Source organism: Ipomoea nil, unplaced genomic scaffold, assembly GCF_001879475.1.
Source record: "Ipomoea nil cultivar Tokyo-kokei standard unplaced genomic scaffold, Asagao_1.1 scaffold3050, whole genome shotgun sequence".
NCBI lineage: Eukaryota > Viridiplantae > Streptophyta > Magnoliopsida > Solanales > Convolvulaceae > Ipomoea > Ipomoea nil.
The window spans coordinates 946,806-972,753 of NW_017619478.1; the positions used below are offsets into that span (position 1 = coordinate 946,806).

Consider the following 25,948-nt stretch of genomic DNA (forward strand, 5'->3'; position numbering starts at 1 on the left):
TGCACTGACTAGTAAATCTTCTCCATCTAGCAAGGCGGTTTGGCCGCCGACACGGTACATCTGCAAGAAGAGAGACAAAGAGGGCGGTACGCTAACCTCGCGACATCTCATAAGAAAGCAAGTAAGAAGATAAGTCTGTGCACATTGGGGGTTAGCTGGCATGGAATAACGTTATGGACGCGAGGGAATTCGGCTACTAGATGGTGTAAAGGAAATTGGAGACCTGTTTGAATAGAATGGAAATGGACTACCACCAAGAGAGGGCCCAGAGGCTCAGTCATGGTATCCGTGACGCCCAGGATAATCATTTTTACCCCCTCACCCAACCATTCATCTAGAGACATCAACTCAACACTGGACAAACATGATTGGATCCCGCGAGGAACAGCAGGATCCAAAATACGATAACTTGGGGAGGCCGGAGGGGACCCATCATCTACAAGATTAACAACAAAGGGTACCAACCTTTGGCCAGTTGTAGTGGTGTTCAGCGTAGCATTAGTAAGTGTGGCGTGAGTGGCAATTGCTGGCATGGGTGCGCATCCAGAGTGATCTAACAGCATTGCCTCGCGAGAACGGGGAGCGGAGACGGCGAAGGGATTCCGGCAGCTTCCAGCGGCATTGAGCAGATTGCGAAGGGGCAACAGGAACAGTGGCGGTGGCGGCGGCCGTGGTCGCGGTCGCGTCCTAGCGGACTGACTCGATTGTGCCATGCGAAAATGCGGCGAAAAGCGACTGAGAGAACTCTTCGAAAGTGGGTGTTGTGGGGTTAGAAGTCGACAAGCGGACGAGGGCGGCACGATCGCCACAGTCGCCGGCAGTAGGGTAAACATCGTGGGTCCACATGGTCGTGAAGGCACCGGGCATGGAGGGAGCAATCGGGGGAGTGTTGGTCGTCGCGGCGGCACCTGTGGCGAGACATTGAGCGTGGGTGGAGGAAGAGGAGACGACATGATGCATGCTGTTGGTAGTAGTCAGCGAGGGTACAACAAAGGAAGCGGGCGATCTCGGGTGCGCTGTTGACGTGGTAGGGATGCATAGACGGTAGAGGAGGGATGCATATATATATATATATATATATATATATATATATATATATATATATATATATATATATATATATATATATATATACACACACATATACATATAGGGTTGAGTTCAAATGAGGACAACAATATATAGAGGACTGTGAGGACAAATAATGGGCTACAACAAATTACTATCATGCACACAATTTAATACATAATGGTACACAAGAATACACGTGAACATCAGGTTTCGAACCCAGGCTCTATTAATTAACAAATGTATGCACGCGACATATAAACTGTGACACACGACTACATTCGATCATGCACACGACATACAGACTAATGGCACACACTACATTTGTCCTCACAGTCCTCTATAATACACTTGTCCTCATTTGAACACAAGTCTATATATATATATATATATATATATATATATATGGGGTTGAGTTCACATGAGGACTACAATATATAGAGGACTATGAGGACAAATCATAGCCATCCAATCCAAGAGATTGAATGACTAAGATGTTGTCTATATACAAATATAATTAACGCCCAAAATAATTAAAAGAGGGCAAAGAAGAGATTTGACAACATGCTTAATTATAGAAGGATCCATCTACGTAAAATATGACTAGAGCAAGAATTCGAACACTGAAGGGAATCAAATACTAATTACAATCTGGCGTCGTTCATTGGCGAGAGCAGCAGTACTGGCGAGAAGAGTAGAATTGTTCTACGCGCAGCCATGGACTCCGGTGAAACAAGTAGCAAGGGAACATCCATGAACGCCGACGACTATGTATTCCCAGAGGCATAAATTCATGAGGAAGACCGTAGAGTGCATGAGGACGACATGATCGACGGTAAGGCCTAAATAAATATGAACCACGAATTAAACAAAAATAAATATTATTATGGTATACTGAACGTAGAGTACTGCCTGGATCTTGGGCAATGGTTAGACGTGTCCATGATCATATGATTTAGCGAACCGTGGAGAGGGGGGTGGGGTTCTGTGTAATGAAATACAGCCTAGGTTGGTTGAATGCTGAGCAGTCACATTTTTCTGCATATTGTGTGCCATGATGATTTATTAGATGTGCATGCTTGCTATATGCCGTGTTCCACTGTCTGCCAACATACATAAATGCATACTCCTGCTGACATTTTAAAATGCAACAGAAATTGCAGCAGATGAGGGAACAGAGCCTGATCACGGAATATATCTTGGAATAACAGAAGAAACCATCCCAGAATGTGAGCAGTCATTAAAGCCTTACCGGGGACAACATTTTGAGAACGTAGAGCAAGTTGTTGAGTTTTACAAAAAGTACACACAAGAGGTAGGTTTCGATGTTAGATGCACCTCGGCGAAAAAGAATAGACACCGACAGATTGAATCGAAGTATTTGCTATGTTCACGAGAAGGATACCCACCCACACCAACTCAAGGGAGCACAGACACAAATAATGAAAACAAAGACAAAAAGCAAACACGGCAACGTGTGTCTAACCGAGTGAGGCGTTGGGCAAAATGTGGAATTCGGCTATAGAATGAGGGATACTACTAACTAACCGTATTAGAAGAGCGACACAACCACTGCCTATGCTCACCCATAGCAAGACCATTCTTAAAGATAAATCGAAAGCTTGATATTGGACATAAAGTATTCATAAAAAACTGTGGAAAAATAAACATAGGAACAACAACAGCATTCAAGATATTCAATGAGATCGGGGGAGGTGCAAATATGGGGCCTACATGCGTAGAGTTCAGAAATTGCAAGCAAGACGTAAATGCAAAGCTTGATGAAGCAGATGCACAAGCAGTGATAGACAAGTACGCAAAGAAGCAAGCGTTGTACCCAAGTTTCACATTTGAGTACGATGTGGACGAGGAAAACCAGCTACGCAGGGTGTTCTGGGCAGACCAAACGACAAAAACACAATACAAATGCTTCGGAGATATGGTGTCAATCGATGCAACGTACCGAACCTACAGGTTAGTTATAAATTATTAAAATTATATACACTAGTTTATAGAGAGTATGAAACTTGAATAACAACCGAGATAAAAGTTTTACGCTTCAGTACACTGAACTGAAACCTGTGTGCACCTCAGCCTATATATTGTGCCAGTATTCACTACGTCTTGTGCCCCTACTATGCAAGGAAAAATGTAGCGAATACCGCCTAGAATAAACGTTGAACGACTGGAAAATCAACACAGCGGCCTAACACTCACAAATATGTGCAGGTACAAACTGGTATTTGTGCCATTCACCGGGATAGACAACCACAAGAAGTGCATAACTTTAGCGGCAGGCCTTATAGCAAAGGAAGACATCGCATCTTACGTGTGGCTCCTAGATGCTTTTAAACGATGTATGGGGCGCGCTCCAACATGTATTATAACGGACCAAGACCCGGCAATGAAGGAAGCAATGCCGCAAGTGTTTCCAGAAACTAGGCACCGATTCTGCATTTCGCACATAATGACCAAAGTGGAGGAGAAGGTTGGTGGGAAATTAGCAAAAGACAAAAAGTTCATAAAGGAATTAAATGCAATCGTCTTGGACAAAACCTTGGGACGTGAGGAGTATGAAATACAGTGGAACACATTAATAACAGAGTACAGCCTCGAAGAGCACAAGTGGTTCATACAAATGTACGAGATCAGATCAAGTTGGATAGAGGTGTACTACAACGACGTGTTCGTGGGAGGGTTAATGCGAACGACATCCAGATTAGAGTCAGAAAATGGACTATTTGGGGACTGCATCAACACACATGGAACATTGTTAGAATTCTTCACCCAGTTCAAAAGCGCAATCGAGATGCAGCGGCACAACCAAGCACGATTAGTCGCAGAGTGCGAAACGTCTTACCCACCCATGAAGACACCACTACAAATTGAGAAACATGCATCTTCCCTATACACCAATACAATTTTCTACGACATCCAAACAGAGATATTAGAAGGAAGTATCTCATGCAAAATATCTAGAAAGGAACAAGCAACTGATCACGTACTATATACAATCCAAGAGGGAAAAAAGAAGAGCTTCACAGTACAATATTATAAAGAGAATGAGACAGTGAGATGTTCCTGTGGGAAATTCACTAGGGTGGGAATATTATGCAAACATGCGTTTGCAGTATTGAAGGATGATGATGCAGAAGTGATACCGGAAAAATACATAATACCAAGGTGGACACGGAATGCATATGCACACAACCGGGCCAACGACGACATTCAACAAGGAGGATCAGACAATACAGAAATAGAAGAGAAGAGACTAACAGCTAAACTATAGAGTGAGTTTTACTCTTGCATAGCATTATCACAGGCAAACACATCTGAAATGCAGGAGATGTTGGACTGGATACTAGAGCACAAAAGTAAATTATTGAAGACCAAAGAGAAGAGACATGATACAAATAACAAAAACGAATTACTGGAGACATTTTATGGCACACAGGCAACAACAGTTGTACAAGTGAAACCTCCACAAGTATCAAAGAACAAAGGGAGTGGAAAGCGATTAAAGAGCACACGGGAGAAAGCACAAGCAAAGAAAAGAAAAGATGGACGCAAATGCCATTACTGCGACGAAGAAGCGCGCCATGACAGCCGGAACTGCCCACTAAAACCACCAACGAAAAAAAAAAACCAAATACCAAAAAGAACGGAGGTCCAAAGAATTGAAACTACAGAAGAGGGGGCACACACCTTATTAACTAGTGCACAAAATATTTCCTGGTAGGGCACATTACTATTAGCTTAGCTTCCTGTAAGAGCATGCAGTTTTATTCAACAATATATTACGCATTATCCGATAATAATTACACACATTGCTAAAGAAATAAATAAATAAACTACCCCCGACCCTATACTCCAAGCCAATAAACCCTTACAGACCTAGTGACTCCAACCTAAGATTTCAGTTCAAAAATCTAGTATTCAACACCCTACTATGCATTACCCTAGGAAAACCACACACCGTGTTAAAAAAAGAAAAAAAAAAAACAAAAACCAATATGCAATTACAAAGTTTTAAAACAGTATGACAGTCTGCACCCTAAAAATGTTACGCCCAATACGCCGCGACTGCAAAAGAATAAAAAAGCACGGACCAAATCTAACGGGAGTCCAAAGAGATGAACCTACACACTAGGGGCACACACATTATTAACTAGTGCACAAAATAGATCCTCGTAAGCCACATTACTAATAGATAAGAGCCATGTTCGAACATGCAGTTTAATTCAACATCATAATATGCATAATCCGAGAATAATAACCCACTTTGTTAAGTAAATAAATAAATAAAACCACCCCAGACCCAAAACTCCATGCCAATATTTTAACACAGTACGCACCCTAAAAAAATACCGACATCATCGCTCCACCTACGACAGAACAAAACAGCGAAACAAGGGCACACACTTTAGTCGTCAGTGCACACAGTCAATCCTGGTAGGCCACATGACTCCTAGCTCAGAATTCAGTTCAAAACCCCTGTACTCCACACCACACCATGCAATAACCCAGGAAAATTACACACTTAGTTTTAAAATAAAAAAATAAAAAACAAAATTCCAATTTTTTCAAACACTATGCACTCTAAAAAATTTACGCCAAAAAGGTCGCAACTACTGCATAATAGAAAAACACAGACCAAAACGAGCGGGAGTCCAACAAGATGAAACTATAAACAAGGGCACGCATTCAAATAGACAGTGCACACAATTAATCCTCGAAGGGAACATTACAGTCCGCCAAGATCACAGACAGCACCACGGAACTATTTCGCACCACCACACGCAAATTAGGGACACAAGGCACATATGAGCCATAAGCTAAGCACACAAGGAAAAACACTACCACCACATTTAACACAACCTCCCAAACTGGCAAGAGACAAGATAGGCACACGAACTAGACAAAGAAACACATAAAAAAACCAACAATTGAAGGCCAAAATTGTAGGCCAACAATAGATTAATATTTTAAAAAAAAAACCAGCATCTAAGATATACACAGAGTTTAAGGGTCAAAACAGTAACAAAACGACTACGAATACAGAAATCGTGACACTGCCCAAAATACTAAAACCCAGAAACTACCCAACAAAATAGTCACCCACCAAAAACACTATATAACTACACTACGGCCCTACTCCCTCTTTCGGAAAGATAACGCACTGCATTTGCCACATTGCTTACACTGTTGGCATTGATATCTGCAACGCAAATCGCCTTCAAGTACTGAAACCGCAAGCGCTCAAGACCAGCTACGTCGCCTTTAACTAGACCACACTCCCATCTCGACACCCCTTCACCACCATAAGACTCCATATGGCATCATAAACACCACTGTCAACTTTGTTACGCGAGTCACGCCACTTCATCTGCATCCTCTTGGGCACTAAATGATGGCACAAACCCTGTTTATATCCCAGGCCAGCAGCTTTGAAAAACTCGAACAACAATAATTGTTACAAAAGACAACAAATGATCATCATCTACCACCCCAAAAGCAACGCACAATAAAAAACTCCGAAAAAAGAAAAGAATAGCAACACAACGTACCAAATTATCAGGAGTGTCACCATACTTCTTCGAAGTGGCCTCCGTCGAAGCAGAACTATCAATAATGTCAATGCGTTCAAAGCAAGAGAAAACAAACGCACAGCCTCGGACTGTGAATCCAGAGCAAGCCCACCAATATCAAGCTAAAAACCCGACAACAAAATCCATAAAGTTAAATGCCGGCAAAAACAATCTAGGAAATCGGGAAAGAAAAACAAGAGACCACTAACATACAAACTTACAGTGGAGGAAGTCGAGGTAAAAACCCGCAATGGTGCACCAGGACTCTTGCCAAACTCACGACAATTCAAGATTACAGACCAAGCATCAAGCACTACAATACTAACAACTGACCCTGGAGCCAACGACCGTAAATCCCCACGACGTACCACGCAACCACCGTGAGAAAACAGCACCTCATGCCTAAGCCATCACCATAACTCAACAAAGGGGGGAAAACAACACAAGGGAAACTGCCGAACGACTAACAATTAAACAAATACTTACAATGCGTCGCTACCACACTCCAACACCCACTTGCTGAACACACCATCATCAACCACATCAACTGAAGGCAAGGGCACATCACCATATAGATCCGCTGCACGGATAGAATCCGGCACAGGTCGAACCGGCCTAACAGGCTTCAATGGGGCAACACAGACCAGGGAAGAATCACGACATAGAACAACATGCTATGAATTTGCAAATAGATCAAACAGAATTAAAAAAAAAAAACAAAAAAAAAAAAGAATACGAATATAAATACCAACCAAAAGCAGACATTTACCTCAGCAGGGGTATCAAACACATGCCCAGCACCACCCTCAACAACATTACTATGGCCCGGAGCTCCCTCATCTAAACCCTGAACTGGAGAGGCAACTAGCACATGATCCCCACGGTCTACTACCACCGGGACATCCCCAACCACACCCAAAGGATGAGACACCGGCACGTGCTCACGAGAAACTTCCTGCACACAGTTCAAATGGCCCGCAAGTGCAATGAAAACTTATTAAAAACACACACAAAGTGACCAGAGGTGTGCACACATTTGAAACAAAAAGGGCACAAACAGAAACCACCTACGGCACACAAAAAGTGAAAGTCCAATAAAGAAGCAAAATACATGCTCCGGAGCAATATCAACACCAGAATCCACAACACTACCACCAAACTCTTGCGTAAGCCCAAGACTAAACGATGGCATATGATTCAATAGAAGCCTCGCCATAAGGGCATGCTCAACCTCAGCCAACTCACGAACATTATCAGGATTAGCCCAGAAATCATCATCAAACTGAGACAATGTGGGCTACGAGGTGGTGCCATCGTAGTCCACAGGTATGGAGGGCTGGGGTTTTAGACCAGTGAGCATCTGACCAACCTCAACCAACTGGCATAAATTCGCATCAGGAGCAGAACATACGGCTGCGCCTCACGTCCCAACTCCACAAGGGTAAGTATGCACCGAGAAATCACCCCAATCTCATGAGCATAGCGCTCAACCAAAGACTACAATGAAAACAAAGAAGAAACAAAGCAATAGATAATCAAAAACACTGAATCCCCCGAAGAAAAAAACATACAAAGCATGCAATAATCACTAAAAGTGCACACACAAAAAAGGACCTGAGCATATAACACTACCCTAACACGACAGAACAAAAATATACCTTACGCAAGCAACCAGGAGGTATAGAAGGACCAGGCGAACCCCCTAGATTAACCGGTGCTTCCACACCCGGATCATCACGATATGCAGCCTGATCATGAACCACATTAGCATACACACCCTGGACAGGTTCCAACTCACCAACCCCAAACCCCCCCAGCACGAATCTCCGACAACTCCCACTCACGCAACAACTTGGAAGTCCACCCTCGAAATGCTGGAATAGCACGAGGAACAACACGAGGACCATGCCGAACCCGATCAAAGTACAACAACTAAAATGAACACAAAAACCAAAATAAAAACAAGGCAAACACATCAGCCAACAACGAGACATGGAATGAAAGCTATAAAAACAAGGTAGAGGGCTTAAAAACTGAAACAAACTTACAATCAAGAAAAGAATGGGACCAGTAAACTGGTGGTCTTTAGCTACACGCCATAATGCATGCGTAGAAAGAAGCTCCTCTATAACATACCGACACCAATTCAAACTACCAATTGCAGAAACATCATCCAAGTGGTGAAATACCATCTGGTTACAATAACCATTATTCATGCAAGATATGAGGGAGCTAATGACCAACACCATAAAATGCCGCTTAAATCAGTCCCCACCCTCAAGATCGTCCCGAATCCACTAGGCTACCTCCATTGGTTTAACATCATAACGATCCTTTTCAAACGTCCCACGCCAAGCAGTCAATAACTTACTCTTCGCATGTCGAGCACGGCGTGTAACCACGACTTCCCCACGTGGGAACCCCATGATAGCTGCAACATCCTCCTCCCAGACCTCTAAAAAGTAAAAACTCACCCTCACCCAATCGAATAGACCGAGCTTGGGGGTCAAAATTTAAGAGTAACCATCGGCCCAACTGAAGAGGCATCTCCTTAATCTTGAGCTCCAGCAACGAACCAAACCAGAGATCACGAATATTTTTCTTCTGTAGAGAGGTAAGATCCGCCAACGCCTCAACTAACTGGACTAGAGGGACCCTAATTTTGGCACTTGGAAACCGCAAACTCTCCTCCGGAGTACACTCAGACCGCGGAGCAGCAACGGCAGGCTCGTCGTCCAGGACATCAACAATAGGCTCTTGAAGCACGGGATACACAGGAACCTGCGGAGGGTCAACAAAATCATCATCATCAATAAACCCCCCAGATGAACAAGCCTGCAGAGGTCCATCATTTGCCTTCTTAGCTGCCACCTACCAACACAGATAGACAAAGTTAATAAAAAACGAAATGCAAAGCGAACGACACAGCACACACCACCTGTAACACCCCATGTTACGGCCCCTAACCCTAACCAAACATTTAATCACTTACCCTAAAAAGAGAATTAAAAACCCATTAATCAACTAGGAAAGGTCCACCATAGTCCATGGGCCCACATCCCTATAACCAACCCCTTAGTCCTATAAGGAATAGAATTAGCAAGCCCATAATATTTAGACCCCAATTAGGACTCTTGAGAATATATATATATATATATATATATATATATATATATATATATATATATATATATATATATATATAGGGTCATAGGAGGCACCTAGACCACACACAACAAATAATCTCTCACCACACAAGAAGTCCCAAGAATTCCCTTAGGAGAAATCAAGAAAGGAGAAATCTTAAAGAAAGACCCTTCATAGCCAAGGAAATTAATTAAGGCTAAGAGGTAACCCATGTCTCAACAAAACCTATTTTCTTTGCTATAATTTCCTTCCTTGGCCTCCCTCTAAATTCTTGTGTCTTGATTGAATTCTTCTATGATAATGATGTTATGTTCTTGATGATTGATAAGATGATTTATATGCTTTCTTGATAATCTTGATGATCTTGATGTTAAAAAGAAGTTCTTGATTATGATATGATGATTCTTGACGGATCTTGATATTTTCTTGATGTTAAAGATAAAATATGTTCTTGATGATTTGGGTGAGATTAGAGCCCTAGGTTGGATTGGGAATTTGCATTGTGATGATCTTGATTTATATTTGGGTGGGATTTCGCATGTTCAGGTGTCGTTTATATTTAGAAGTCGTAATAGGATAAATCCTACATGATTCTTGCTTTTGATCCGTTAATTGCTTACTTGATGCCGTTATTTGGGTTTAAAAGTGTCTAAGCATGATTCCGGGTTCCACAAAGGTTCCCGGGACGAGTAAAGAGTCAGTGGGGGGTAGGTGGGGGTGGGGGAACCCACCACCTACCCGCTACCCAAAGGGCACTGCCCGGCAGCGGGCAGCCACCAGGCAGCCGGCTGCCCGCCGGCAACCCGCTGCCCGGAACAGTGCCCACCAGCGGGCAGCCGGCGGGTGACCCACACCCACCGGCTACCCGCTGGTCCGTACCTCACCCCGGGTCCCCGGCTTCCCCGTTTGATGTTCCCCATCCCCCGTGGTGTCCCAACGGACCCCGTTTGTCATGCCTGAGTCTTGTTTGATGTTTTGGGTACCGTTCGTAGGATAAAAGTGTCTTAGGAATTGCATGCTAGTTGAATTGGTAACCCAGGGACCTAGGTGGAAGTTGTATGAGCCCTTAGGAATTATTCTTAGTATGTGAATGATCACGCGTAAGTTTATTTATATGTTTTTCCCCTCCCAATGTGCTATTACGTGCTCCTACGTGTTATGTGTTGCATGATCCCCCATTTTAGCTATAGGCCAATTGGGTGGTTCCCGGACTAAGGTTCGGAAGTCGGTTGAAGACCGAATGGATTGTTCCCGGACTGAAGGTTCGGAAGTGGCTGAAGGCCAATGGATTGTTCCTGAGCTAAGGCTCAGAAGTGGCTAAGGCCAAATTGATACACTACTTGGACTACAAGTCCAAATATGGGCCTCGGTGCTATGACTCACCGGACCTGAACGCGCCAGGACGGTGTGTAGGGCCAATAAGCCGAAGAAGGCTGTAGTCCACCGTCCTGAGTAATCAGGCGGTGTGTAGGGCTACGACTGGCTGCGATTCACCGAATGGTGGGACAGCGGTGTGTAGGGCCATAGTCTCCGACGATCTTCGCCCACCGACTGAGTATAGCTCAGCGGTAAGCCGGGTTTGATCCGCTATGGTCCACCGACTGTGCGCATCGACGGTGTGTAGGGTCTTAAGTCCCCCCTTGTAAAGGGGATCACGGTCCACCGACTGTGTGCGTCAGCGGTGTGTCGGATCGTGGTCCGACGTTGAGTTCGTCAGCGGTTCTCAAAGGGTTGGTTGCGATCAACTCCCCACATACCGCGGTACAGAGGTAGGGTGCTGCAGGGCCGTGTTAATGCTATAAGCATTAACCCTCATGTTCGGGGCATGCGATTGGTCCCATGGCGCCATCAATGATTATGTGATATGAATGGTGATTGGATGATGATGTGATTTCGAGTTGAGAAGTGATCCGTGACCTTAAATGCGTTCTCCTTATGATGATATTTCTACTTAACTGTTTATTATTGTTTGTTGTGCTTGTCCCTATTTGCTGAGTCTATTCCCGGCTTTAAAAATTAGTGTCTCTTAAGTATATATCTTCCTGCTTCAAAATGGTTTTCGTATATATATATATATATATATATATATATATATATATATATATATATATATATATATATATATATATATATATATATATATATATATATATATATATATATATATATATATATATATATATATATATAATATTTCAACGTGTTGGAGTGGGTTACCAGCATCTCTCGCTGAACAGATATATTTGGCTTTCAGGCACGGATGAGTAGACACTGGAGCGCGCTAGAGATTGGAAGCGTAGAGTAGATAGTTCCCTTTCGGCCTGCGTGCCATGCTTATATATTGACATTATTAATAATTTTAGATAGTTAGCCTGTGCACCTGAGTTTCCTAGCTCAGTTGTGGCATAGCACCCCATACTGTTATATTATACTTTTTAGAATTTACCTTTATTATATCAGTCTTAAAAGTTGAAAAATTTCGGGGTGTTACACCCCCCCCCCCCCCCCCCCCCAACATACCAAAATGCACAAGGGCATACAGAACCACGAACCACTTCACACAAAAAAGGCCACCGAAGCCCACAAACACACCGGTCTAAAATATTATGTAATTAGTATACAATCAATTCTTACTAATAACACCTTGAATAATTATAATTTACAAAGATAAAGCAAAGGAGAAAATCAAATTGATTAAATATGTGCAGTTAGGAAAACAAGAACTGACACCAAACTGCTAGGACAATCGGAAAAGCCACGGCACGAAGAAACAAAAACAGAATATATATATGAAAGATTAACAAAGCTCACCCACACTATGAAGCTCTATACCACTATACCAAAACCACGGCACACAAGACCAACACCAACTACACACAGAAATACCAAAACGTGCAAACATTGCCTAAAAAGTTGTCTAGAATACACAGTCTACAACAAAGCAAAGAATGCACCGTTTCCAGAGAAGTTTAAGTTGTTTCACAACAGTTTTGTTGCTGCAATATCACCAAAAAGAGGATGACGGTGAGAAAACACAAACCAACTAACCTAACCTTCGAACAAACCCAGTACACATTCATGCACACCAAAATCCGTCCAGGTTCCAGCCTAATGCACACCGACCCACCCCCACAAAATGCAAAACCACGCACAATTGCAACAAAAAAAAATTGGCCGGACGAGAAGGGGGAAAAAAAACACCTAGAGTTTAATAAAAAAAACCACGCCTACTTGCCGCCGGAGACCCACCCCCACAAAACGTATTCTGACTCTGATTGGGCTGGCTGCCCAGTTGATAGGAAGAGCACCAGTGGGTATGCAGTCTTTCTCGGGTCCAATCTCATTTCCTGGCTTTCCCGGAAACAAAGGACTGTGGCACGGTCATCTACTGAAGCAAAGTACAAAGCCTTAGCTGATGTGGCAGTTGAGGTTACGTGGGTTGTCTCTCTTCTCCGTGAGTTGGGTCTACATACGGGTCAGCCGTCAAGGTTGTGGTGTGATAATTTAGGGGCAACGTACCTGTGTGCTAATCCGGTTTTTCAAGCCAGAACGAAGCAGGTTGAGATCGACTATCACTTCGTCCGTGATAAAGTGGCGTCGGGGGAGTTTGTGGTTAATTTGGTTTCAACTAAAGACCAGCTTACTGACATCCTCACCAAACCACTTCCAGGGGCGCGGTTCGTGGCTCTACGAGACAAGCTCAATGTGGTTCCCACCAGCCTTGTGCTTGACGGGGTGTGTGAGTAGTGTTATTATTATTATTATCTTTTTGTAATCTATAGTTTATATTATGTGGCTTTAAAATAAGTCTTTAGTTTGTATCCTGATAGATAGGAGAGATTAGAGGTGTACTGAGATATACACTTGTGTAATCTCTCACTATTACAACTGAATTGAAACTTTGAATTTCCATCATTATTATTATTGTTATTGTTGTTATTATTATTGTTATTGTGATTGTTATTATTATTATTATTATTATTATTATTATTATTATTATTATGTTTGCTATGTTAGAGGGTATTGGATGATATTAGTTGCATACTGTAAATGATAGTTGCATACAGATCTTGTTTCCTGCTAAACAATTATGTTGAAACTTTAGCTTATTATTATTATTATTGTTGTTGTTGTTGTTATATTATTATTGTTATTATTATTATTGTTGTTGTTATTGTCAATCTCAATTTGAACTGAGCCGCCAACTAATGCTCAAGAAGCATTCAATCGTGCACATTCTTCTCTTCGAAGTTGTATTAAGAGGTCGTTTGGAGTATTGAAGAAGAGATAAGATACTTGCTAAAATGCCGCAATTTAGTGTGGAGACCCAAATTGATGTGATTATGGCCACATTTACACTACATAATTATATTCAGATGAATTCACAAGATGACATGATGTTTAATGTGCTTGAGCAGCATCCAGATTACAAACCGCCCGATGAACTTCAAGATTCAAGTAGTAATATCTCCATCAACGAAAATTTAAGTCAGACCTCTATGGAGATGAAGGAGATTCACAACAATATTGCTACTTCATTATGGGATGCTAGATCATGATCATGCTAATAGTTTTATTTTAAAAAATGTTTATTTTTTTTTGGAAGACGAAATGTTAAATTTTAATATGTAAACAAACTAATTTAAATTTTATGAAGATGTCCTTTTTAGTCTTTTTACATTTATCAACTTGTCAAAAAGCTAATTTTACCAAAAATTTTCAATCATAACAACTAGCTAACAGCTCTTCAATTTTCAGCTCCAAGCTTATAGCTTTTCAACTTTCAGTTCGCTCCTAGCTTATAGCTTTTCAGCTAGGTTTGCCAAACAGAGCCATGGTACTCAAAGGCTTTAAGGAAACATCCTAATTAAGTGCAATAATCCATTGTCTAGTAGCGACGAAACATACAATGCAAACCAAATAATAAATTAAATTAAAAACAAGAGGTTGAGCTTAGCAATTTTAAAACAATATTAAACCTTGACGTAGACAGCTCATAGACTAGGAATTAACAAATTTTTGCAAATTGAAGGAAAACAAAGAAAAGATAAAACCTGGTATCGGAGAAGATTAGCCACAAAAGTGCTAAAGCCGAATATCAATCATACGAATCAATTCAAGTGCAAAAATAATTACAATCAATGCTTCAAAAGCTAAGTATTTGGGAAATGCAGTATTAAAAACAATACTCGCAATTTGGAAATTGAAAACTTAAAACAAAATCAACTAACAATTTAGAAATGAAAACGTAAACAAAGGAAATGCAACAAAGGAGCAGACCATTACAACCTCCCCTCATCATTCATTTGTTTAACAGTAAGAAACCTCTAACAGTAATTATGAAGCTAAACACAATAATCAAGAAAGTAATTATAAAGCTAAGCACAATAATCAAGAAAATTAGGGAGAGGGAGTAGAATTGTTTATGCCAATAGGGTTGATTCTGCTGCGGGCACCAAAGTTACGGAAATTCTTCGCCGCCGATCGTACAATATAGAGCAGAAGTCTTCACCGATCGGAAATTACCACCGCCCAAAACAGAGCTGTCCAGAACTGCTATGCTGGAGACAGATTATCCGAGAACAGAAGTTTCGACGCCGAACCAGATTCGCCGCCTTCGTCTCCGGAATCGCTCCGGGGTGAAACTGATGTTGCTCTTCCTTGAATCGGCCTCCATTTATAATACCAGACACAGCGGCTTCCGTCCGAGTTCCCTGATAGACGATCGGATCTCCCCTCGACTCGGACTCCTCTCGCTGCCGGAAATCTTGAGTCTCTCTGGTTTATTCGCTATGTCGACCGACTATTATTTGAGATGTGCTAAACCTATTTTAATAACTAAACTAACAAACATAATGATAATGATAATGATGATAATGATAATATATACTATATATAAAAATATATATATCTTGAAATTTTAACTTCCCGCACAATTCCTAAAAAATCTATTTTTCCAATAAAATATATTAACTTCTACTTTCCCATTCGTACAATAATTCTGGATAAAAATTCTATTCTAAAATTATAAAATAGTGTAATACAATTCCCTTTGCACATCTAATTTATACTATATATAAAAACAAAATCCTGAAATTTTAACTTCCCGCCCAATTTCTAGAAAATCTCTCTTCCCAATAAAATATATTGATCTTTTCCATTCGTACAATAATTCTGGGTAAAAGATGTGAAGTGTTAAAAGTTCGGCAAAGGCATAACTTTTGACTCGGTTGTCCATTTTGGACAAATGTTTTTTTGAAATTGCGTATTTTTTCGAGATCTATCCACCGCAAACTGCCGTAGGCGGTTTGGCCTACCAATTTCTAAAAAAAATGCTTTATTAAATAGTTTCTAAGAAAAAACTATGTGAACCTTATGGTTTATTAATGAATTTATAAATTTTTTAATTAAAAAATTGTCCCGTGCATTTGTTAATAATCTCTCTTTATAATTGGTCAAATTATTTAATTATGGTAAATTAGGGAATAATTAATGATGGTAATAGAAATCCTAGAAGAATATTTAATTATTGTTATATTCTTCCAAAAGAAAGAACCCCAACCCTAAGGGCCCTACAAAACATGAACCACAGAATTAATGATGGTAATAGAAATCCTATTGTTATATTCTTCCATGCTCACTGTGCACAAGAAACCCCCCTCCACTACCGCTAATCCCTGGTCATTCTTCCAGGCTTAATTATTATTACCTTGTTATTGTGACTCACGGATTACAATACAAGAATATTTTTTTTTTTGATGCTACTAGCTCTATTACAATGTAGTATCTGTTCATATACTTTCTCAACCGCCTCCACTGAGGCTCGAAATCACAATCTTCCAAATGGAAGTCCAACCCGGATACCATTAGACCACATAGTCCTGGTCAATACAAGAATATTTAATTATGGTTATATTATTATTGTGTGCCTCACGGCCATTATATACTAACAAAACTTGAAACAAAACTAATAATAATAATAATAATAATAATAATAATAATAATAATAATAATAATAATATAAGTGGTAAAAATAATATCTAAAAGTAATTAAGTGTTAATAATAATAGTAAGAATATTAACGTAAGAATTATAATATAGAATAGATCGTAATAATTAATAACTATAGTTTAGGATTAAATTTGGAATTATCAGAAAAAATAAGCGACCTCTGGTGAAATTAACTCTTAAATAATTATATATCGATTTAAATATTCTTAATATATTACAACAATTCCATTCCGTGCATCGCACAGGTGAAAATACTAGTAATAATAATAATAATTAAATTAGGATCAATGAGTTATTGGATTGACAAAAATCAAATAATAAAACAAATTTAATAACTAAAACAACCTAAAATTGAACAATATTAACAAAGCTACTAATCACAATAATAAATAAAATAGATATAAAATTAATCAATTATTGTAAATTAACTATAAAAATATTATTAAAATAACACTAAAAATAATGTTTATCAACTGCTCTAGGGACGGACCTAGTAGCACACGAAACACGATCCACATAGAAAACCTACAAAGCACACATGTACACACGTCAAACACTGCACGCTGAAAATAAAAAATACACAAACAAGAAAACAAATGGAGATATTACCGTAAAAACAAGAGGGGGCCAACAAATCGCTGACTTGGGTTGGCCAACCACGCCGCGCGAGTCTCAACCAAACTATCCCAGACAAACTTACACCAGTTCAAATCCCCAATCTTCTCAACCTCCTCAAACTCATCTACAATCATCTGGTATGCATACCCGTTATTCATACACTGAATCAAAGTGCTAACCATCAAAGCAGTAAAATGACACTTAAAACCACTCGCACCCATCTCACAAACCACCCATCCTTAACACGATACGGTTAACCGTAATGTCATGAGATGTTGTGCCCAACTTGCCCCTCCAGAGCCGCAAAAAGTCACTAACATCATTGTTGCCACGCTTGGTAATCGTGATGTGACCTCTGGGAAGCCCAAGCGTCGTCTCTACATCTTCTTCACGAATAGGAAACACGACACCATTCCCCAAACGCAAAGACATTGTCTCGGGGTTGAAATTCTCCAGCAACCAACGACCCATCCGTCCAGGAGTCTCCATAACCTTCAGGTCTAACACCTTCCCAAACCCCAGATCACACACTGCACTACGTTACCGACGTGAGAACTTCTTATGGGCATTCACGAGTATGCGTGCAGAACACCTCGTCTTCAAACTCTCAAAATGAGCAGCCTCCTCAGGAGTCAACTCATACTCCGAAGCATCAACATCACCATCCTCCAACCCAGGTGCCTCAACCTCAGGTTGTCCCACTGGAACAAAGAACAACTATCAAACACTGGAATGCACGCACGTAAGAACACACTTGCACACTTACACAACCCATTAACATTATAATGTCGCACACATACAACCACCGCTGCACCACTAGTTTATATGAAAACTACTTCAACTTCTTCTTTAACATGCCGCAACTTTAAACACATACGATTCTCAACACGAAACCCACTATCAGAGAGTTATTAAGAAAATGGAAGATCTACTTGCGGTATATTTCACATTTTTAAATTAGTATCACCATTAAATATACTACCACAAATTAATAAAAATATGTTAAACATAATAATACGCCAAATGTGACTAATAAAAATTGAATTACGAAATAACAACTAAATGAAAATTACATATATCAAGCCCACACAATCTAATACGCTAAATTCCAACATGTAACACACGTAATGCACACACCAATGGCCACAATTGCACACAACTAGAATAGTCAAGCTCCAACACACCACAAGGGCACCCAACAGAAGTACTAAAATACACACGCAAAATAAACACATAGGCACAGTGCCAGGACTCGACCAACACACACGCGCACCCAAAAAACACTAACCCGCCCCCCCTCCACATACACACCCCGTGGATCCCATAAAGAGTAACAAAACAATAAAAGAACCCAAACACTGACAACGCCGCACCTAACCACACACAATCACGAAAAAGGGGAAACTTGGCGCATTACTACCTAAGAACCGACCTTAACAAACACACCAAGCATGAAAAATGAACCACTTTACAAACACCCACCCACACGCCAACAACCCTGCCTCAAAATCCAACAGCAAACAAACAATAAAAAACAAAAAACAAAAACAGAAAAAAAAAAAAAGAACACCAGAAATCGGCGAGACACCGCCGAACCAAAACCCCCTCCACTCCCAAAGAAATACTACGGCAGCCCCCACACCACCTAAAAATCCACCATATTAGCCGACAACACCACCAACCAAAATCCCCCCTCCACTCCTAAACCAAAGCCTCACAACAAAAACACAAATTGCACATGTAAAAAAACGGCAGCATCGCCAGTAAAGAGACAACACCAAAATCAAACTAAAAGCAAACAATTCCAGAACTCATATATCAAAGACGCACACAAAAACGGTCACAGAATACGAATTTTAACAACAACAAAAAAAAAAATAGAGAAAACAAACCTGGCGCAGCAGCCGATGTCGTCTCGGGCCATGGGAGATAAGGGTTCCGACCAATGCTTCCTGCCATCTCTAACGGGAACACACTCGACGAAGACGAAGCTGCTAAGGAGTCCTGAAGACTGCGACCTATGGACCTACGCTGCACAACTCCAACCAAACAAAGATAGCGAAAGATCTGTGATAAAATCTCACTCTACACGCTAACCCACTTGCACTGACCAAAATGCCCCTACATGCGCAAATAAACCAATATTTAGCGTAAAAACTCAAATTCAAAAATAATTAAATATATATCATAGATTGATTTAAATAATAAATGGTTCGGATTAGTTCTTACATTCCTACCTAACAACGGGTTCCTATATGATTTTTATTATATATATATATATATATATATATATATATATATATATATATATGTATGTATGTATGTATGTATGTATGTATGTATGTATGTATGTATGTATGTATGTATGTATGTATACATACATATATATATATATATATATATATATATATATATATATATATATATATATATATATATATATATATATATGTATGTATATACATACATATATATATATATATATATATATATATATATATATATATATATATATATATATATATATATATATATATATAAAAGATCAAGTGCAAAAGACTTCCCAGGTAAAAAATAGGGTGAGATATAAGCTGTTCATCTAGACATCTAAAATTTAAAATAAGAATTTTATGTAAGCTTCCGCGATCAATCCGATCATTCTCAGCCATTCTCCTTCAATTTTGCTGTTGTGCGATCATTCCCAATTATCGTTAACATTCTAGTCCTAATCCTTTTCTTGTACCTATATTTACACACGACAAATGAAGCAAAGGAAAAAAAAACCTAGTCAACTACCTCTCTCTTCTTCTCTCTGTCTCCGCAAAAATACCCCGGACGACACCATTTTTCAGCCCAAATTTTTCCTACCGGTAACAATTAATTCCGGCCGTGGTAGCTTTGAATTCTTGGGTGAATCGCAACAAATTTCATGGCAGGATTTCCTAAGCAGCAGCGTGTATATGATGAATGGTGGAAATTGATGAAAATTGACGAGATAAAGATAGATTGTTGATGGACGGATGAAGAGGATGATGTATGGTAAGGATTATAATAATAATAATATGAGTATGATGAGGATGTTGATTAGCAGATGATGATAACTATGATTAGTGGTTTAAACATGAATTATATAATGATGGGAGTTATTTAGCCAGGGAAATTGTTTATTTTGTAATTTAATTTTCTGCTCTTTTTTTTTCTTTCGTTAATTGCTTGATTTTTTTTCATATCCCTTAATTCAGTTGTCTATTTAAATATTACTTTATATCTGTTTTTCTATTTCCTTGCTCCCCTTATTTATCGCATTTCTTAATACGGATTGATTTTCTGTTTTCTAATCTCTTTATTATGTCATTTGTTTGTCCTCTTTAATCTTGCTCATTTATTTAATTCATTAGTCAATTCTACTTTCTCAAAATTCTTCTCCTCCTTAATCACACAAATATTTGAAAAATTTTACATTTTAATATGTCCTCTTTTTTGTCAAACCAAAATAATCCTTTTAATGATAGTTTTGGACAGTTAAGTTCAATGCATGATTTTAATCAAAGGCCTGTGCATGACCCGTTTTATAATTCTTATAATTCGGGTTGGGAAAATCACCCGAATTTTTCTTGAAATAATCAAAATGATTTTCAGCCAAACTATCACAATTTTTATTGTGATTATAATCAAAATGATTTTCAACCAAATCATCCTAATTTTTATTGAGAGGATAATCAGAATGATTTTCAATCAATTAACCCACCCCAACCTGACAAACCATCTTTGGAGGATACTTTACAAGAATTCATGCAGGTTTGCAATATTCATGATTTTCAACCCAAAAAACAAGCTTTGGAAGATTCCCTGCAGGAGTATATACAGACTTGCAACGGCGCCAAAATTTGATGGACAATTTTAATTTAATTATATTTGTCCTCGCAAGTGCACGAGTCAATTGTAGGGATAGTGTGCAAACGCAAGGGTCGAACCCACAAGGAATTGAAAGTATGCAATTTAATTACTTAAAAGAATGAAACGAGAATAAAGTTTGAATTGCCGTGAAGTCAAATCGAATTAGAACAACTTAGGAAAATATACTAATCAAAAGTCAAGGACCCAGAATTGACAATCAGAATGGATTAACTAAATTAAATCATCAGTAGAAATTAACGGTAGGAACAATAATTAAACAACCTCAAAATGAAATAGCAAGAGATCGAATAAATACGAGGAACATAAACCAATTGATGATGGACAATTTAATAACTTGAAATTTGTTGTAATGTTGTTGTTTGTGCCCGTTGGCCTATAGCTCCTAACCGGTGAGTTTCAGGATTGAATCAACAATAAGAAGTAATAGACAAAGAGAAGGGAGTGATATGATTTCATTTCCTTGGTTTCTTCTTACAAAAGGATTACACACATATATAATATAGAATAATATTGGCATACATAATGAGACATTAATATGTCTGTTACAGACGTTACAAAATAATGGCCACCATTAATATTTAATTACAACACTCCCCCTTAGACATTATTTAAGAAGTAATAGACAAAGAGAAGGGAGTGATATGATTTCATTTCCATGGTTTCTTCTTACAAAAGGATTACACACATATATAATATAGAATAATAATGGCATACATAATGAGACATTAATATGTCTGTTACAAACGTTACAAAATAATGGCCACCATTAATCAATTATTTTGCATTTGATTCTTAATTAGCTTTCAACGCTTTAAATTGTTTAATTAGTTATTTTAATTTTGTTGTAATTAAATATTAATGGTGGCCATTATTTTGTAACGTTTGTAACATACATATTAATGTCTCATTATGTATGCCATTATTATTCTTATATTATATATGTGTGTAATCCTTTTGTAAGAAGAAGCCATGGAAATGAAATCATATCACTCCCTTCTCTTTGTCTATTACTTCTTATTGTTGATTCAATCCTGAAACTCACCGGTTAGGAGCTATAGGCCAACGGGCACAAACAACAACATTACAACACGTTATCAGCCGCTCAATCCCGGTGAACGGTACTTTTACGAGTTTTCTAAGCCTTATTATTTGCAGATGCTTCAAATTGCATATTTATATGATCTGTGAATTTATACATCTGATTATATGTTCTGATCGTATATATATTCTGTGAATTTATATATACAACTTTTTATGATTGCTGTTTGCATAGAACATAAATTTTATGTTCATATTTTCGAGCAATTTTCTGGAAATATATATCAACAATAGCAGTTTCTGGGATTATTTTCCAAGATGAATCCGTACAATATACACACAAATTTGTTCATGGATCTGTTTTTTTCCGAAATATCAATACCCAGAATACAGATTTGGATAATTTCCTTCGAACAATTTTTTTTTTTTCCGAAAACTGGTTCATTTATCATTATTTTTTTGGAACATTTATAGATTTCGAAAAAAAACAAAAACAAAAGGCGCAAAATTTTCAATCTGTTTTTCAGAAATAATACAAAACGAAACCTGTACGCCTTTTGCGAGCGGCGCTCCGGCAGCGGGTCGCTACGTGAAGCTCCGGCGGAGCGATGGCGGCGCGTCTCGGGTGATGCGGAGACCTCCGGTCTGGTCGGCGCCGTAATAGTGGCGAGCGATGGTGATGGCTTCGGCCGGCGACCTCTCACCTCTACGCGTCTCCCTCTCTCTCTTGTCTGGCCGCGTGAATACTGATGAAACTTCTATGGTTTCAGTGTTTCATCATTTATTTTATTTGAACCCAGGTTTTGGGTGTGTTGGCCCAGTCTCTTAAAAAAAAATTGAGTTTTTTTTGGACCTATTTTGTTGTTGGGTTTTTTTTTAAGGCTCAAAAGAGATTGAATGTTTTGTTGGGCCTGGACTGACCCAATTCGGTTAACAAAACAAAACAAATTAAATTGGCCTCTTTGACTTATTCAAAGTATTTTTGGACTGACGTTAATTTATATGCCTATTAATGTTTGAGATTTTTGAGCCTATTCATTAAGAAAATTCTATTAAATTATAATTCAATTTGAACTCCTTGATTATTTTAGCTTGTTCAGTTGAATTTTAATTTAAATATATGTGCTCATACTAAATTGTTTAAGTTTTGCAATTTATTTATGATGTATGAGCTATTCAAATTTAATAATATGCTTAATCCTATTATGCTTTGTATATTCAATTTATTGCTATGAATATGCCTATAGAATAGCATTTTTAAGCATGCCTTAGTGCCTTTAAGAAGGATTAACCGTGAAGTATGCATTTTGTGGATTCACAATTACAATCTGAATGCATCCGTATAATTTATCTGTAAAGTATGCATATTGTTGATTCACAAGAAAACATATTTAGTATCTTGATGAGTTCACTCCATTGTATGTTGAGTACTCTACTTGTTTCTCTAATTGTCCTGAAACACTTAATTAAGATACACAACATCATATTTTTTAACTAAAGCTCTAAATCTTAATAGAGATTTGTTTGGAAAGAAAATTATGCAATTTTGGAGGAAATATGTTTTTTTTGGGGGACCTTCAAAAAATTGAATAACCAATATCTTGATCCACTACATATCGCATACGCTAGTACAAGATGCATTTCCCTATCTGCGTTAATTTTTTTAGTATGCAACCCTTCTAGCTATATCACATCATGAGAAATCAACAGTGATGTTGGTTGCATTATAAGATCTTTTCTCGGCATTAGGGGGAGATTTGAAATTTCTAATTAATTAAATGCCGAGAAATTGATAAAAATCTTCAAACCCATGTACTAGCCTTATAGAACCAGAAGTTCAGGCATTGAACAAATTATCTGCTAGAAATCTCAAAGAGTGACTAAGTCCATAAAAAATATTTTATATATATTAAGAGTTGAAATCCCCAACTAAGACTAAATATTTCTACAATTATGGAGGAAGCATATATTGGTTTAAGAATTTACAAAACTAGATCTAGTATAGAAATTTCGTCACTCCAGAAATATAGAAATTTTATCTTGAAGATATTCGTCTAGAAGGCGAAAACCCCCAGTAAAATTGTAGGTGCACCAAACAACTAAAATACTGGGGAAGCGGAACAACCAAATTCAAATAATCTTGGGAAATGTCATATATTTGGTTGATACAAAATTGCCATGTGTATAAAAGATATCTACAAAGCTGTTACAATTGTCGACAACATATTTTGCCTCTATTGCTCATAAATACTTAAGTCTGGATCCAGAAATGAAAATAGTAGTATAACGCCTGCAGTGTGCTAACTGTTTTCATAGAAAATAGCAATTAAGGCATACAAATCAGAATTCGGTAATAAAAGGCGAGTGGAGGGTTTTCGCAGAGACCCAATATTAGTCATGGCTTTATATTCCGCTATTCAATAAAACTAGCAGTAAATAAATTAGATATGTAGCTAATAGTTATAGTTATCACATATTTATATGGGCAACTTGTTACTTATATTTAAAATCCTTGATGGATTTTCTCAAAATGTGATGAATGAAAATCACAAAATAAGAAGTATAAAAGTTAGTAAGTTACTAACTATGATTTTTTAAATGTATTTTCTCCCCCATAACAAAGTATGAAAATATATTATCATAAACATGCCTAGTAATGTTATATGTGATTCGGAAACTCAAATATTGTTTCCTCTTGAAAATATCCTAAATATATCCTCTAGTTTATCTTGAAAATCCCTAATGGATTTATAATTCCCGAAATGAGGATTTATTTAAGTGCCATTATTTACTTTTTAGAGAGTTGCGAATGGGGTTATTATCCTCATATAGAAGGAATAATATGTACCATTATGTGCTAAATAAAGAGTTGATAATGGGCTTATTTATTATCTCAGTCAATATTTATGGTGTAAACATCAATGAAATATATAAAGAGTTTGATGATGTTAAGTTATGAGATAAGATAATGAATAGCAAAATCAAGGTAAAAGTACTCGTATTGATGTTTTTTGGCATGAAGTCATCATACTTGTTACAGATAAAAATGTATATAGTTTTTCATGATATAAAATACCTTGATCCACATGAACTCCAGAAGAGTGATAAAATATTTGTACAGGAGGTTTGCTCCAGTGACAAGTTAGCAAATGTATACCTACAAAATATCCATAAGATTGATATGTGTAGGTAAAGAAAAATTATTATATTTAGCGGGAGCAACAAAATATAAATTATAAATAATTTTATTGGTCCAGATGATCATGAGAAAATATGATAAATTCTAATGACAATCCTGAAAATTGTACCATATCCCTTCTCTACACCCTTTAGAAACAATGATTTTACACGCAATGTAGAATTTGAAGATTGTTATCTTCAGGGGGAGACAGGAAGTACATTCACTCGAGTCAATCCCGTAGATTGAGTTTTAAAATGACTAATAGTTATACCTTTTGCAGCATATACATACCATGTGGTTTTTTTTAATGAGGTATGAGAATGATATATTAATGGGGAAGTTGTATATAAAGACTTAAGTAAACAAACTCCAAATATCC

General features: G+C 38.3%; 1 protein-coding gene across 1 annotated transcript; it reads left to right on the forward strand.

Moving 5' to 3' along the window:
* The first annotated feature begins 711 nt into the window (after positions 1-711).
* LOC109163916 (protein FAR1-RELATED SEQUENCE 5-like) lies at positions 712-4,357 on the forward strand. The gene is made up of 4 exons (XM_019312639.1): positions 712-967; positions 2,223-2,383; positions 2,678-3,042; positions 3,298-4,357. Exons 1-4 carry the CDS (start codon positions 712-714, stop codon positions 4,355-4,357), a joined length of 1,842 nt encoding a protein of 613 aa, XP_019168184.1.
* Positions 4,358-25,948: the final 21,591 nt, after the last annotated feature.

Bases quoted from the DNA above. Each gene is read 5' to 3' on its own strand.
- LOC109163916 (XM_019312639.1), top strand. From the start codon at position 712: ATGCGAAAATGCGGCGAAAAGCGACTGAGAGAACTCTTCGAAAGTGGG. The intron at 968-2,222 runs GTAGTAGTCAGC...AAAATGCAACAG, and splicing joins CGACATGATGCATGCTGTTG to AAATTGCAGCAGATGAGGGA. The intron at 3,043-3,297 runs GTTAGTTATAAA...AAATATGTGCAG, and splicing joins GCAACGTACCGAACCTACAG to GTACAAACTGGTATTTGTGC.